The sequence below is a fragment of the Hypoxylon fragiforme genome (genome assembly GCF_022984875.1).
Source record: "Hypoxylon fragiforme strain CBS 206.31 chromosome Unknown GGS25scaffold_3, whole genome shotgun sequence".
Taxonomy (NCBI): Eukaryota; Fungi; Ascomycota; class Sordariomycetes; order Xylariales; family Hypoxylaceae; genus Hypoxylon; species Hypoxylon fragiforme.
The window spans coordinates 2,702,864-2,717,805 of NW_026054758.1; the positions used below are offsets into that span (position 1 = coordinate 2,702,864).

The following is a 14,942-nucleotide window of genomic DNA, read 5'->3' on the forward strand; positions in this document are numbered from 1 at the left end:
ACGACTACTGAACCTTAAACCCGGAACTTGCCTCCGGTCTTGTCCAAAGAATACCTAGGTATCAGCCATATATCGGACAACCGTCTCTATATTATTTATTCTAGGCCTGTTGCCAACAACTTCGACTATTTCAAAAAAAATTGTTTTCATTTATAAAAACTTTAACCACTTGAGCTCTGCCTCTACCCGCACGGCATTGGAAGCAGAATTAGTTGATTGGTTGGCAGCAATTCGATCTTGGGGATATATACGGGCTACCTGCAGATTGGAGGGTTGCTTGAACATACGCTACAGGCGGCTTTTCGTGTGTCGTCTACGAAACAATCTTGTCAAACAGGATAATTGCCAACATTGCATGGCGCCGCAGCTTGTTTGGGGTTGAATTCGCTGCACAAGAGCTTCTGTTTGCTCTAGGTTACACGACCAGGCGGATCACCCGATACTTATTCTCTTCACGACTTCAAAGGAATAATGGGAAGATCTAAATTACGAGGAAGCTCGCCAATTTATTTGAACCCATCTCCTAAGGAGTTATCACCATCATCACCGGTCTTCGTTGACTGGGACCAAGAAACTACAATGGGCACATCACGCCCAACTAGCCTGGCCATACCACGGACTGGCTCACCATTCACCAACCCACCATCACTTGAGGACATTCTTGCTAATGTTGCGCCGCCGCCGTGGACACTGAGCTCTTTTATGGCATTCTTGTCTCAAAATCATTGCTTGGAAACGCTGGAGTTTATTATGGCCGCTGACCGATATAGGACGGCGTATCAACAATTCGCAGAAGGCAAGCCATCGAATGATTGTTCGCAAATATGTTCATTATGGCGGAAAGTTATTGATGCCTACATTATGCCATGCGCACCACGGGAAGTTAACTTGCCCTCACACGTTCGTGATCGTTTACTTCAGCATAAATGCTGCAAGTCAAACCCACCTCACCCAATTGAACTAGATGAGGCAGTCCACATTATACAGGAATTAATAAATGACTCGGTTCTCGTTTCATTCATTGAGTCCGTATTGCCAGCTGTTGGAGCGCGATCTGAGGATTTCTCCTATGACTCTAGGCACGGACGCTCGCGCCTTGACATATCCCCAGAAGGCCTATCTGGTGATGAAGGAGTTCAGTCACCTAGAGCCTCTTATATACCTTTTCTCAACATTGGCCGAAACAGCAGTGCTGGGAATCGCTCAACATTAACATCTGTCGAATCGGTGGATTTCGATTTAATGACTGATTTCAGCAGCAGCCCAAATTCGTGGTCTGGAACTGAATCAATGACACCACCTGTCACACCACCCACCTCGAGTTGTACGCGTAGCACCTCCCCTACTGCGTTGCAACGGGCAATAACAGGCAGCAGCTGGAAAAAGATGGGAGCAAAGCTGGGCTTGACGAAGAAGAGCAGCAAATCTATCCGTCGCACAACTTCAACGTCAAGTGGTCAACCCCCATTATGAAGGTTACAGGCCACGCCATCACATAACTCATCCACCGTTGTAGACTGCGAGAGCAGCTCCATGCCGACAAGGCAAGTGGCTGCTGACGAGACAAACACGTCCTGGGAGGATCCTCACCCCGGTGAGAAGATCCGATTTCCACTCGGGGTAACTGCTGGATCACACGATAATCCTCAGACTGTCAGTGGAGATGTTGCGGGTGGCGTGGCCGCGAAATCGCGGAGCGCACAGAATGAGAAGGGACTGTGTGTAGTCCGGCGTACTTTTGGTGTTCGCCAGCGGAACAGTGCACCAAAACCGTTAAGGATACCTGACAAGGTACTCGAAGAGCCGGAATCGAAATACAGCTCGCTAGCTTCTTCGGAACATAATAATCATACTGGCGCATTATCACCACCTCTTCTCTCTGATTCTCTCCAGACTCTTGACTTTGAAACCGATACAGAGACGGAAGTAGATGGCGATGGAGAATTTGATCAAGTCAGAGTGGCAACCGTCAGCCACCCTCATCTGAATGATTTCTCGAATTACCTCGACTTATCACAAGAGGAGGAGGACGACGACGACAGGTCGGTAACTGTGGTTGATCCCGAAGCCTTCACCCGACCTAATTCTGTCGATACTTATGGTTGGGAAGAAGAGTTGAATCGCAAGATGGGGTGTCGAGTTGGTAGCGCGAGTACTCTATGTCCGTGTCGCTATCCAAGTCGGGAAATAGATGGTGGCAACAAGCGGGGCCTCCTGTATCGCGTCTTTTCCGTGCCGACAAGGAGGACGAATTCCGTGGTTTAGAGGGCACCGACCCATTGAGAGATGATGAAGTCAGCAAGCTCTCGTCATATCGACTACGAGAAGGTGGATGTACAAATCAAAATTTCATGGTCGCTAATACGGTTCTGGAATGCATAATTTACTCGGCGTTATCATAAGGGCAGCCGGGCAACCGGGCCCTTCGGGCGGCAAAGCATCTAAAAAAATTTCTTGGGAACGAAATAGACTGGGAAAATTAATGAATCATGGCTGTTTTATTTTTATTTTTTGGCGAGGCGTTTGAGCCAGGAAACGGGGCACTGGTTTTTAAGGGTTTACGAATTTTCTTTATCTCTTTTAGAAAGACGAAGCTACCACCCTCCTCACATACCAGTCCGGGGCAGTAATAGCAGCAGCAGCGTTGTCTCTTTGTTTTTTATCATTTTAGGATCCCCGCACGCTGGGGACAGCGGCGAAAGGTATACCCTGGATGAGAGAAAGCTTGCATTTACAATAATTTGCATGAGCTGCATTTTAGGGGGTGGAGTGGAAAGGAGCATATTGTACATATGTATCCTCGGACAATTGTCAAAGAAAACGAGGAGGAGAAGACAACAACGGTAGTACGTACAAAACACACGAAATTGTGTTTTGTTTAACTAGTCGTATGTGTGTCAGGAGGAAGGAAAATTTTCATCATTATCCATTGTCGATATAGCATAATACCCTCTGTTGTTTTCAGGTGGAGGATAACTACTTGAATATATTCTGATAAAAAACTCGATGTATATGAACAACAAACAAAACACTTTGCTGCTGTGAATAATAACGCGTTGCTATTGTTGGTGACATCTCCGTTTGTAGAAGCTTTCCTTTAGTTCTGGAAGTTTTGTTCCATCTTTCTGGATCACGATGTGTGGTGTCTTGTCTCTTCTTCATTGCAAACCAACTGTCTTGATCAAAATGCTGGGTGTCTTAACTTTCTAGAGTCAGCTAGCTTAACGTCACGTTTACAAATAAATCAAAGGCATCACCTAGGCAAGTAAGTAACAGAGCAGTTCTTTCATACCCAGGTAGTCTTTTTTTTACTAAATCGCGTATCGACTAACTATCGAACCCTGTCCCGGCTCCTTGCTTGTGGCTAACTACAACGCCCCGACGATGATGAAGAGTTAGGTAGGTAAATAGGTACATAGTAGATTTGGCTGTGCTGAGATTGCCTCCCCAGGAAAGGGGAGAAAGAACATACGCCAAAATTTGCCCTACCTAATCGTCTGTCTATGAATCTCAGGTTATGGGTCTTTTCCTATACAATGGCCCTTATTTATGTAGGTACACACATTAATTTTTCCCTTGGATGTGATGTGATAAAAGGGAGTTTCTATTCCTCCGCAACTGGAGGCTTGTCGTGTCGGGAGTACATGTTGTACTCTAGGGAGTTGCTAAAGTCGAGCTTACCCTTCTCGACCTGTGCTCGAGTAGCGGTCAACATGGGCTCCGGCAAGCCCATTGACTGCAAGAACGCCACGGCTGAAAGAATGACATATCGAATTAGTATTTCAATGCTATAATTCGAGAGGGAAAACGGTAGGGACGGCATATTACGTGGAGGGATCACTTACTGTCTTTCCATTCCTGATCCTGCCGGGCCCGGTCCCACTTCAGCTCTTGGCTCATGATGTCAATAATCCTGGGCAGGCACTCGAGAGCGGCCTGGGCATTGAGGAAAGCTAATCGGGTCCTTCGTGCTAGGATATCGACGGGCGTCTGTGCATATTCGTTGGTGATGGCGTATCGAATTTCACCATCCACGAAAGGGTACAAGCGCGAAATGCGCTCTCCTCTGGCAGGGAATCGCTGGTCTGTTGGCTTACACATGGCGGCGACGGTCCACGCTCTGTCTCCATAGCTTTCTGTCAAGTGCTTGGCAACCTCGGTCTCAATGCCGAAGTGCTGGATCAAGTTGATGAACAGCGTCTTGCTGAAGCCATGGGCACCGATCAGGCGGACGTTATGGGTCTGGCAGGTTCCATTTAGAATAGCTCCATCATCCACAACTTCAGTTCCGCTGACACGTGGAGCGTTGCCGAAAGGCTTGGTGGGGAGGCTGAATTCCTTAATTGCCGCGTCCACGCAATCCTCTGCCATTTGTCGGTACGTCGTCCACTTTCCACCTGCGCAAGTCACAAGCCCGGAGCTAGAGATATCGACGAGATGGTTGCGTACGAGAGATTGCGTGTTCTGAGCCTTAGGGTCTTTGACAAGAGGGCGAATGCCAGACCAAGCAGCAAGTACATCACCACGACGGACAGTAATGTCGGGGGACAGATAGTGGCTAACCTCGTTCAGGATCCATTGTATCGACTTCTCGTCCGGTAGTGGGTTAGCGGAAATGGTTGTTGGCTCATCAGTTGTGCCTGCAATTGTGTTTCCTTGCCATGGTAGGAAGAAGATGACTCGACCGTCTGACGTAGACGGGTCGATCAAACCCATGTTCGAAGGGCTATAGTAGCCTGGCAGAATAACATGAACACCGGAAGCAGGCGCAACAATCTCTTGGCAGTTTTGGTCATCGAGCTTTCGTATCGAATCGGTAAAGGGGCCAGTACAGTTGACAATACATTTAGCCTTGACCGTAATTGGTTCCATCTTCTTACCGTTGCGCTCGGCGATTACGTCCTTCACCGAAGCACCGCAAAGCTTACCATTTTCGTTCTTCATCAGACCAGTTACCTCGGCATGGTTCAAGATCGTAGCACCATATACCGCAGCAGTCATGGCAATGGAAACGTTCATTCTCGAGTCGTTATGAGCACCATCGTAGTAGACCAATGCGCCAACAAGGTCTGTCTGCTTGAGCATAGGGAACGCATCGAGGGCCTTACTCCTAGTCAAAAAGTAAGAACTCTCAATACCTTCACTACCGGCAAGAAAATCGTAGAACTTGGTACCAGCCCAATAATACGGCGCCTTCCACCACTTATCAAGCGGCAGCATAATGGGCAGCCATGAGCTCAGGTGAGGAGCAGTTTGCAAGAAATACTTGCGCTCCTTGAGAGCTTCCTTCACTAGCTGATATTGACTATAGTCGAGGTTCCATACAGCTTTCTCCAAGTATCTCACTCCGCCGTGTACGAGCTTGGTACTTTTGCTGCTGGTGCCACTGCTAAAGTCGTCTCGTTCAACGACGGCTACTTTCAGACCTCTAGTGACGGCATCCAACGCAACACCAGCCCCGGTAGCTCCGCCGCCAATAACAAGCATATCGTACTCCTCATCTTGTGCGTTGCTTTTTTTTAAGTCGGCAATTTGTTCTTCACGTGATTTTACTTTAGGAAAGCGAGGAAGCTTGAAAGTGCCATCAGCGCCATAGATGGGTGGAGGGACGGCAGCGCCCTCAAAGCCGGGGATGTTTCGGGGTCGATAGGTGTATAGAATGGCACCACCACCGACCGCGGCGACGGTGGCTGGAAGGGCTATACGCTTCAATCCTCTCGCAAATCTAGACATGACAGTAGGGCGTCGAACTCGTAAGGATAATTAAGTATGTCCCGCACAGCTGTACCTTTCTAGGTAATGCGGGCTGCGCCTAGCCGTACTCAAGCGTGGTCGAGTATAAAAGCGGCCACAACGACTAAGAAAGTCAAAAATGAACTTGTCTCAAATTTAAGGCCTTTCAGGTTCCTTTGTCTCGAAGGGAGGAATTGAACTAGGTATGTATAAAAGGGTGGATATATGGATATAATCAAATATTTTAGTCGACGGCGGACTGTCGATATTAGGAAAGCTTAATACAAGGCTGGTTTGAATTTGAAGATATGTACTATCTAGATTCTAGGTTAGATGGGTAAATAGGTAGGTAGGTAGGTAGGTAGGTAGGTAGATAGGTAAGGATGGTAAATGAAATGAATGAATGGGAAAGATAAAATTTCGCTCAATCTTTAGTTTGTGGTGACGTTGAATGGAGCTGGCATAGCATAGAAGAATGCAGCGTGGGGGTGATCTTTGAGCGTTTAGTCTACCTACTATGCAGCCTGTCGGTGGAGAAAATTGAGGAAAATGGAGAAGAAAATGGAGTAAGAATGGAGAAGAGTACGTGTATCTGTTGAAATCAACATAAATTTGATTGTCTCATATTAATTAAAGAAAATATGGAGGGAAAGGACCTCTTTTCTTCAGTTCTGTACTTTGTATTACTTTGTGATGGGTTGCTTCTTGGTACATACCTATGTAATGACGCTGCTCTTTCCCCGAAGTAAAATATGACTGACCATCTTATACTCCACACTTATACTCCACAGGCTCCATATAAACAATGCGGCAACAACAACCGTTGGGTGTGCGAAAGAAGTTGGACCTGCGCTACTACTAACTAGTAGTACACTAATCTGACAGACAGAATCAACTTCAAAAAAAACATTGAACAAAAAAAAAGTTCAGGTCACAAACATAAGCTATGCTACTATCGGGTTAAGAGAACGGCATTAAATTTTCCATCAATCGCATGCCAATTCGAACATTGTACTATGAATTTCAATTCATTAAGAATAGTTATAACTAATATCCATGGATATAAATAACTATTGTACAAATTGTGTTGTACATAGTTCATGTAATATGTATAGCTGACATTAGCTGTTTATCCAGGCAACTACTAAATAGGTATGCATCATTGCATCTTATGTAACCATAAGTACTACCTATCTAGTACCTATGCATGGGCAATATGCATAAATAGGGGTGATCCACGTATTAAGCTGCCTTTCTCCACGTGCGCATATCTCATGATCCTATCCGAGTCTGATCCCGATCCCGTCCCGTCCTATCATGTATGCAACCCAAACTCTCATACCTCCAACGAATAAAGCAACACAAATCAAACAAACGTCGTATCTTGGCATGTGAGATTGAAATATGAATACACAAGCAGCCTTGAAGTTAGTGCCCACCAAGGCAAACAGCGAATAACTCGTCCACAAAGGTAACATCTTCGTTTACCTTTCCACGTTCAGCCACCGCTGACCCAAGAGGTTTCCCAATACCAAAGTCTCCTTCCGCACCAGGTAAACATTCCATTTCAAACCCAAAAACGGTTCCAGAGTCAACTATTGTTACCCGGTCCATTTTCGCTACAGTCTTCGATGGAATCGTTGGCCCTCCATTGGCATCGTCAAGCTGTTGTACGTCGACCTGAATTTCTTGCGATATCATGATACCACCTAAAGCTAGCGGCTGGTATCCCGCGGCCCCTCGAGACATCACATCATCATAAGTCTCCCGGAGATTCTGCTGCTGGGGTACTATAGTAGATTCGGAATGGCTGGAGTCACGCCTAGATGATTTTTGCACAAATTTGGCTGAGCTTGAATAACCTTCTTCGACGACAGCATAGCTGTTACGGTTTGATTTTCCGAGACGGCGCAATGAGCTTAAACGGAGCATGGCTCTCCCTATTTGTTGATATAACTCGTCCGGCGGGTTGATCGGCACCGCACTTACGATTGGTGATAGTTCTCGATGCACGTATCGTGCGAAAGCGACTATTTGGGGCGAATCTCTGTATACCATCTGATGAACTTTGAAGAAGCTCAAGGGTAGAAATTCGCATCCAGGGCTGCAAGGACTAGCATGATTTGGTATCAACAAGCACAGGGCTATCACTGTGCAGGATCTCGCCGAGTTTGACCCAGCATAAGCACGACAAGGTACTTGGACCACTTTTGATGCCAGCACGGCTTCATCGAAGATGGGATCGTCTATCCAAGCACGAAGAGATTGAAGCGCATCGCACAGCTGAGAAGCGAAAAGCACCTCACGGGGAGTGAGCTTAACCATCCCAGCAAGACTCTGGAAGAGAAGGGCAACACTCATTCGGTCAAATTGGCGAATAACTGTAGATGGAGAGTCAGTCATACTTAATACTATCGCCATTAAAAATGTTGGGATTATTGGCTTTTACCAAACAAAATTGCCCACCAGTTCGAAAAAGAGAAGAAAGAGATGAACTTACTCTCCATCTGCCACGATTCAACACGCTCGAGTGGTAAGGGTATAGTGGGGAGCAGATTTCGAGCCCCTTTCCTGACTACAACATCGTACTCAAAACTCCCAGTGCGAGCCTTGACGCCAAAAAAGCCGAGATGAACACCAGGCTCCATCAGTGTCTTCTCTTCAGCAAAAGTCGCCATATCTTTCAACTTGCCATTAAGGTCCTGGGTCTTAATTTGCAGGTATGTCGTTATTATCTCACATACCTGATGAGTATCTGCGAATCGAAAACCGGCAGCCTCGAGTTTCTTCACATCCGAAGAGCTTTCGACACGGCGAACCAAGAACATGAGCGAGCCGCGTCTATGTTCTTGTTTCCTAGTCCGATTTCCCCGCCAGTTGCTTAGTGCATCGTACCAGCCTTCCCCTGGCCTTTTATTACAGCATTGATTGAGTCCCCGAGGCGATCTGTCGACTCCGGTAGTCAATATTTCTTCCCATAAAATTCCCATATTAACCAGCTGCTCTTCCAACTTGACCGCCAAACCGACGGCCGCGACACAGAACAGCTCGCGAAAAACGACATCGTGATCATCAATAAGTTGTCCGTCATCGTCAATAAGCCGGATCTTGTTATCGCGTGTACTCTTGCGCAGGCGTTCCAGGTGAGCGGTCATGCCTGAAATCATAGCGTTTACGCTGCTCCAGTTCCGAGAAATCCGAAACATCCAATGGAAAAACGGATGTGTGGTATTGAATGTGTCGCCCTGGTTTCTTTCCACGTAGGTGTCTGTGATTTTCTCGCTGGGAATGAGCCCATTCACATCCACCAAGACTCTTCCGGAATGATCAAAGACTGCGGCTGCTAATACGACTTGCCGAGCCTTTCTCGCTTGACGTCTTACAACCCAGCTCGCATAAAGTGCAGATACCAGCAAGAATAGGGTCGCGATGAATGCTAGGCAGCTGACAATTATCAAAGCCTGGGCTTGGGTAAGCCGGGTGCGCTCATTCAAAAAGAGTAGACGGTAGTCAGTCCCCAAGGCCGCGATCCAATGCATTGCCGATATGCCGCCAGCTAGCAGGAATGCAACTAATGCTCTTTTCCACCACGACTTCCTCCAAGATGCCCTAAAAACAAATAACAAAGACAGAGTTGTGATGCTGTCAAATGTAGCAGTCAAGGCCGCTCCCACAATGTGTACTTTGCTATATTCGCATTGATAGTTGTATATGGATGCATTGCCCAAATAATGCATGCCGCAGATGGATAGGCCAGCAAGAACTCCTCCGCAACAGATCCGCCACCACGAGACTATCTTGTTCGCTCCAGTAGTCAGGAAAGCTGCACAGAGTACCATTACTGGCAATAAAAAGGCGAGTATAGAGAAGGTACTAGAGTAATCGATGCGAAGCTCAGGCTCATCTTGGCCTAAGGTCAGTGCTCGCTCTCCAACGAAATGCTGCAATCGGTCAGGTCGTGCTTCGTTCCATGATGGACATACTCTGGACTGCTTACCATACAGTAAATCGATATAGCACCCATCGCTACCGCCGCACCAATAAGGATGACATAGTTGAAAAAGCCATTGCGGAGAGTTCGTCGGTTGAGTAATTCGAGAGTCAAAATTGCTCCAATCCAAGATACGAAGTAACTAAGGACCACGAATTCCCATTCAAAGGACTTGGGGACAATCTGACCCTCATACTGTAGCATTAAAACCTCAGCTCTTGACATCGTGATTACCACTTTTCCCTCCGAGACGAATCGATGGGCGTATAAGTGACTGATCAGTGGACGGCGTTAATCATCACTGATAACTCGTGATGACAAAGGTAGTTAAACGTCGAAGGACCCTAATATGAAAACTCGGGTAACTCTACAATCAACGACAAAGAGGTCGAAATACAAAAAAATTGTTTGTTATTCTAAGGACGCCACATTATTTGAAGGCATCACATCTTAGTACCGACTAAGTAATGCAGTCAAGTTTGGTTAAATCAACAGCCAGTTATTAACATTACCCTCAAATCTAGTAACAAAGATCGATTTAAGGACGTTTCAAGCTCTCTATAACAGCCGAAGCGAAGGGCGGACCGGGGAACTTATTGCAGCAATCCATGGATGCCTCTACCAATATGGGAATAGGGACGTTGATTTCAAAGACAGGCGGAGTTTGAGGAACGGATTCTATTGGATCATGGGATTTCTGCTAAGGTCATGGCTCGGTAAAATCCTAATTATGGCGGTCCCGACATCACGGCACCCCTCCAGGATGCCATGTTCATCAGCGGCATAGGAAATTTACTAGAGACTATGACATCCCTGGATTTCTTGTCATTTCCGAATCAGCAAAGTTTCCTGAAGTCATCACTGCATGTGATATATGGTGCAAGAAGACCGAGGAGGTACTGGCAACTGCATATGTTATCTTGCCGGTGACAAGGGCAGTTTACAAGCTACGAACCAGTTGTTTCTTCCAGTTACGAAGTATCAAGTTTGCGATGATGACAGATAGAAGACCCTGATTAAGATTGCCAAGCTTTAATCACTTATCAGCATGTTTTCTATACCCCTTGATTCCTCCCCCATCCCCCTTTTTCAATCCTGGGACTGGACGGCATGGGGTTGCTTGCTTAACCCCTAGAATACTTTACCTCATCATAGGCTCATTACCTCCGAAGGTTAATACTTCCGAAGGATAGTGCCTCATTTTTCTAACACGACGAGACTTTAGGAACAACTGCCACGTCGAAGCTTAACGCTGGCTTTTTAAGTTACCAATTGTCTTGGACTGCTTGAAATCCTGTGCATTTCAAGAGTTGTATAGTTGTCAAACTCTTTGGGGTCGGAGAGATACTTACTATGCACGCCAATACTGCGTAGCCAGACCTTCGGTAATCTTATTCTGGAGAAACGCTTGCCCTTTTCACAACGACACGTACACGGTGTGTTGCTTCTAGTTTGTTAACTTCATGTCGGATCCTAAGAGCCCTACTATTCCGCTAGCTTCGAGTCTTATCTTCTCGCGGCCATAGATTTGAGCTCGAAAGGAAGGAAATTAGCATGCCCATGAACATCATGGTCTGCGTCAAGTACGAGACACGGAACCCAAGCCCACGTTTCTGTGAGTGGCAATATAAAGAATTCGGCGTCGGTTATACCGTCTTACTGCGAAAATAAGCTCTATCCAGACGCAGCGTAGTTTTGCTGCTCAGTGTTTAGATATCAGCAAATCACAGGTTTCTGATCGGCTACCTATGTAGCTTAGATGGGCTTGTTCAAGGAACTATCTTCTTCAGAATTAGTGGAATGTTGCTGCAAACGTAAGTGGCACTCAAAAGCAGAAGTGAAAAGGATATTCATAGCAGCAAGCTCCCAACCCAGTCGTATTCGTTCATAAGCTATAGCCAACAAACAATAAGGGAGGGGGAGAAGATCTCGTATCATCAGCCAATGCCACCAACAGCATTAATATATCCCTTGCCTCTTTTAGCCACCTGGGGCCTGGGCAGGCATATAATCAGCTAACACCTTTTGCAACGGATTAGATAATCACCTGCTACAGTATGTACTGTAGATAGACATCTCGCGTTGGCGATCACACGTGCAACGTGCATAGGTAGCCCAACTGCATTATGTAGGTTCTCTAATCCTCAAAGCCCGGTCGCCCTTTTTTCAGGTTCTAGACCACACATGGTATCCCGAATTCGCTAGCAGAATCTCTCACGGTACACGACATATCGGTAATGGCTGTCCAAGTGCTTCCCCGAGAGGAGGCTCGAGCCACGAGCCACGAGCAGCAGATCCTCGTTCGGGATTCGTGGTGGAACGAACTCAAACACCACCTGGACATGGAGCAGTCAACTCCCTTTGTTCAAGCTAGTTATGGCCCAGCCGCCCAGCCGCCCAGGGGCAAGTAATGTATGTACCTTAGCTACCCTGGTACTTTTGTGTGTTCAAAGGAAATAAGCTGGTTGCCAAAATGAAGTGGCAAATGCCGATGTTTGATACTGACACAACACTCAATTATTAGGAGAATCCGGAACAGCCCGGATTTGTCAACCTGGATGGATCGTCAACTCAATCTCGATCTTGCAACGCGTAGAATTTGACGATAACCTAGGTACATACATACTATGTAGTAGGTACTAGGTATGGTCCTGACCAACTGCTAAATTCCGGTCCGGTCACTTGGTGTCGGACACTTTATGACGGACGGAGCTTAACATTGAATGTGATAAGATATTTGTGATGTATTATTATTGGCCAATTCCGTCAAATCCTATCATTGATGTACAAATATGAACATACTGGGTATTATCAGTCACCATAATTCACAAAATGTATATTTATGCTTATTATGCTTAAAGGCCATGTACCTCCATATACGTAAAGTAGCCCCGCCAAATTATCGACAGTGACTCCATATGCCCCGCATACGTCAGTAATAATCGATCGAATGCGCCATGTTAATTAATTCAATAATTATTCAATAATTATTCAATAATTAATTCAATTCAATTCCAACAAGATCAAATTCACAATCGCGCCGGTTTTCATATCAAGGTTTTAGATCACCAACTTGATAGTTACTATAAGACTTAAATTAAAAAAGAAAGAAAGAATAATTCGAATACTACGTACTCAATTGCCATCGTTCAACAATCCCACAGTCCCCATCTCTCGGGGCGCCAAAAACCCTCCGAACAAAAAATGGCGACAACGACTACTCCTACTCCTACTCCTCCCCCCGACTCCATAAAGCTCGCGCCCCTCCCCCCCTTCAAGCCCGACCTCTACCAGCGCGCCTGGCAATCCGTGCCCCACCCAACCCTCCCCTTACTCGCCACCGCGCACCAGAAATCCGTCACGGTCTTCTCCCTCACCACCCTCTCCGCCCACAGCGCCCTGACCGACGGCCACGACCGCTCCGTCCGCTCCGCCACCTGGCGGCCGAACCTGCCCCCGCACAAGCTGTGCCTGGTCACCGGCAGCTTCGACTCGACGGCGGGGCTGTGGCGATGGACTGACGACGACAACGCGGCAGGCGATAACTTGGAAGTGGAAGTGACAGCGGCAACGGTGCGATCAGACAACGACTCCGACTCCGATAACGACGGCGACAAGAAGGACTGGGAGCTGATCATCATCCTGGACGGGCACGAGAACGAGATCAAGTCGGTCGCCTTTTCCCCATCGGGGCAGTACCTCGCGACGTGCAGCCGCGACAAGACGGTGTGGATCTGGGAGGACGTCGGCGAGGCGGAAGAAGACGACTGGGAGACGATCGCGGTGCTGAACGAGCACGAGGCCGACGTGAAAGCCGTCGCCTGGTGTCCCCAGCCCACCGAGCCCACAAGCCGTGCCGGTAACAGGGGTCGCTACAGCAGCGACGTCCTCGCGAGCGCCAGCTACGACAACACCGTGCGCGTGTGGCGCGAGGACGGCGAGGACAACTGGGTCTGCGTCGCCGTGCTCGAGGGCCACGACGGCACCGTCTGGGGCCTGCAGTGGGAGCCCAAGCCCAGGCCGGGGGGCAAGTTCCCGCGCATCCTGACGTGGAGCGCCGATTGCACTGTTCGGATATGGACGCTGAAGGAGGAGGAGGCGGATAATGACGACGAACAAAGCGCGGCGAGACACCAGTGGGGCGGCGCGCTGAGCGGGATCCCCAACACGATGCGCCGGTCCCTGAAGGAGGACTGGGCGTGCACTGCTATACTGCCCAAGGCGCACACGAGAGACATATACGCGGCGACGTGGAGCCCGGAGACGGGGCTGGTGGCTAGCACGGGGAGCGATGGCATCATTGCTATCTACCGCGAGGAGGAGGAGGAGGAGCAGCAAGGGGGAGGGGAAGACGAGGCGGTCGCCGAGCTCGACGGCGATGATGTACCCATGACGAACGGACACACTGGAGAAAGCAGCAGCAGCAGCAGCAGTAAGTGGAAGTTGATATCCTCGACGCCGAATGGTCACGGCCCCTACGAGATCAACCACATCACCTGGTGCAAGCGCTACGACCAGGGCTGCGCGCCGGAGAGGAGGGGGAAGGAGGAGATGCTGGTTACGACGGGAGACGATGGGATCATTCGCCCGTGGCAGGTTATATGATGACTACCTAGGTACCTACCTAGTACTGATTAACCTACTACTACCTTGCTATCTGCCTGCCTTTTACCTACTAGCTAGCATAGGTGTGTGTACTTTATAGCGTAGAAAGACCAAAAAAAAACATAAAGGGTCAGCTTCAGTGCCTAAAGTTGTAGGTTACACTATTACCTGGCCACACCTACTCCGTCTGTAAATTGAAACGTGTGAGAGAGAACTTGGAGGGTAACATTTGTATCATAAGTTCCTAACTACCTAGGTAAGTGGGCAGTTAGGTATCGCGGTTCCACTAACAGAGGATTTCGCGTTTCTTCCTTGCTATCCATGGATGTGCCTGCCGACTGGCCTACAGACTACCTAGGTAGCTAAGTAGGTAATAGACAGGTAGGCTGAGAAATAGGTATGGTACAACTTGAGCATATGATACAATACAGCAACCTTGGGACATAACACGGTATCGTATAGTCCAGTCCAGTCCAGTACAATAGACAGGCGGGAGAGGAAAGCCATAGAGACAGTCATGAAGACAGCTAGCTAGCCAGCCAAGAGCAAGCAAACCATCAAATCCAGATGATACAAGTACCGTGATAACAACGGTTATTAGTGCTCTCCTTTC

At 47.8% G+C, this 14,942-nt stretch overlaps 3 protein-coding genes across 3 annotated transcripts; 2 read left to right on the forward strand and 1 right to left on the reverse strand.

The window, feature by feature from the left end:
• Positions 1–471: 471 nt before the first annotated feature.
• GGS25DRAFT_519700 (uncharacterized protein) lies at positions 472–2,265 on the forward strand (the record flags this gene model as incomplete). The annotated part of the gene is made up of 2 exons (XM_049263759.1): positions 472–1,456; positions 1,517–2,265. 2 exons carry the CDS (start codon positions 472–474, stop codon positions 2,263–2,265), a joined length of 1,734 nt encoding a protein of 577 aa, XP_049119164.1.
• Positions 2,266–3,604: 1,339 nt separating this feature from the next.
• GGS25DRAFT_513507 (FAD dependent oxidoreductase-domain-containing protein) lies at positions 3,605–9,949 on the reverse strand (the record flags this gene model as incomplete). The annotated part of the gene is made up of 7 exons (XM_049262889.1): positions 3,605–3,753; positions 3,846–4,956; positions 4,990–5,295; positions 5,326–5,690; positions 7,173–8,114; positions 8,234–9,674; positions 9,731–9,949. 7 exons carry the CDS (start codon positions 9,947–9,949, stop codon positions 3,605–3,607), a joined length of 4,533 nt encoding a protein of 1,510 aa, XP_049119165.1.
• Positions 9,950–12,496: 2,547 nt separating this feature from the next.
• GGS25DRAFT_482557 (WD40 repeat-like protein) lies at positions 12,497–14,479 on the forward strand. Its single transcript, XM_049260280.1, has one exon. It carries the CDS (start codon positions 12,929–12,931, stop codon positions 14,327–14,329), a length of 1,401 nt encoding a protein of 466 aa, XP_049119166.1. The 5' UTR covers positions 12,497–12,928; the 3' UTR covers positions 14,330–14,479.
• Positions 14,480–14,942: the final 463 nt, after the last annotated feature.

What these genes read in the sequence shown, in the direction of transcription:
- GGS25DRAFT_482557 (XM_049260280.1), top strand. Translation starts at nt 12,929, where the DNA reads ATGGCGACAACGACTACTCCTACTCCTACTCCTCCCCCCGACTCCATA.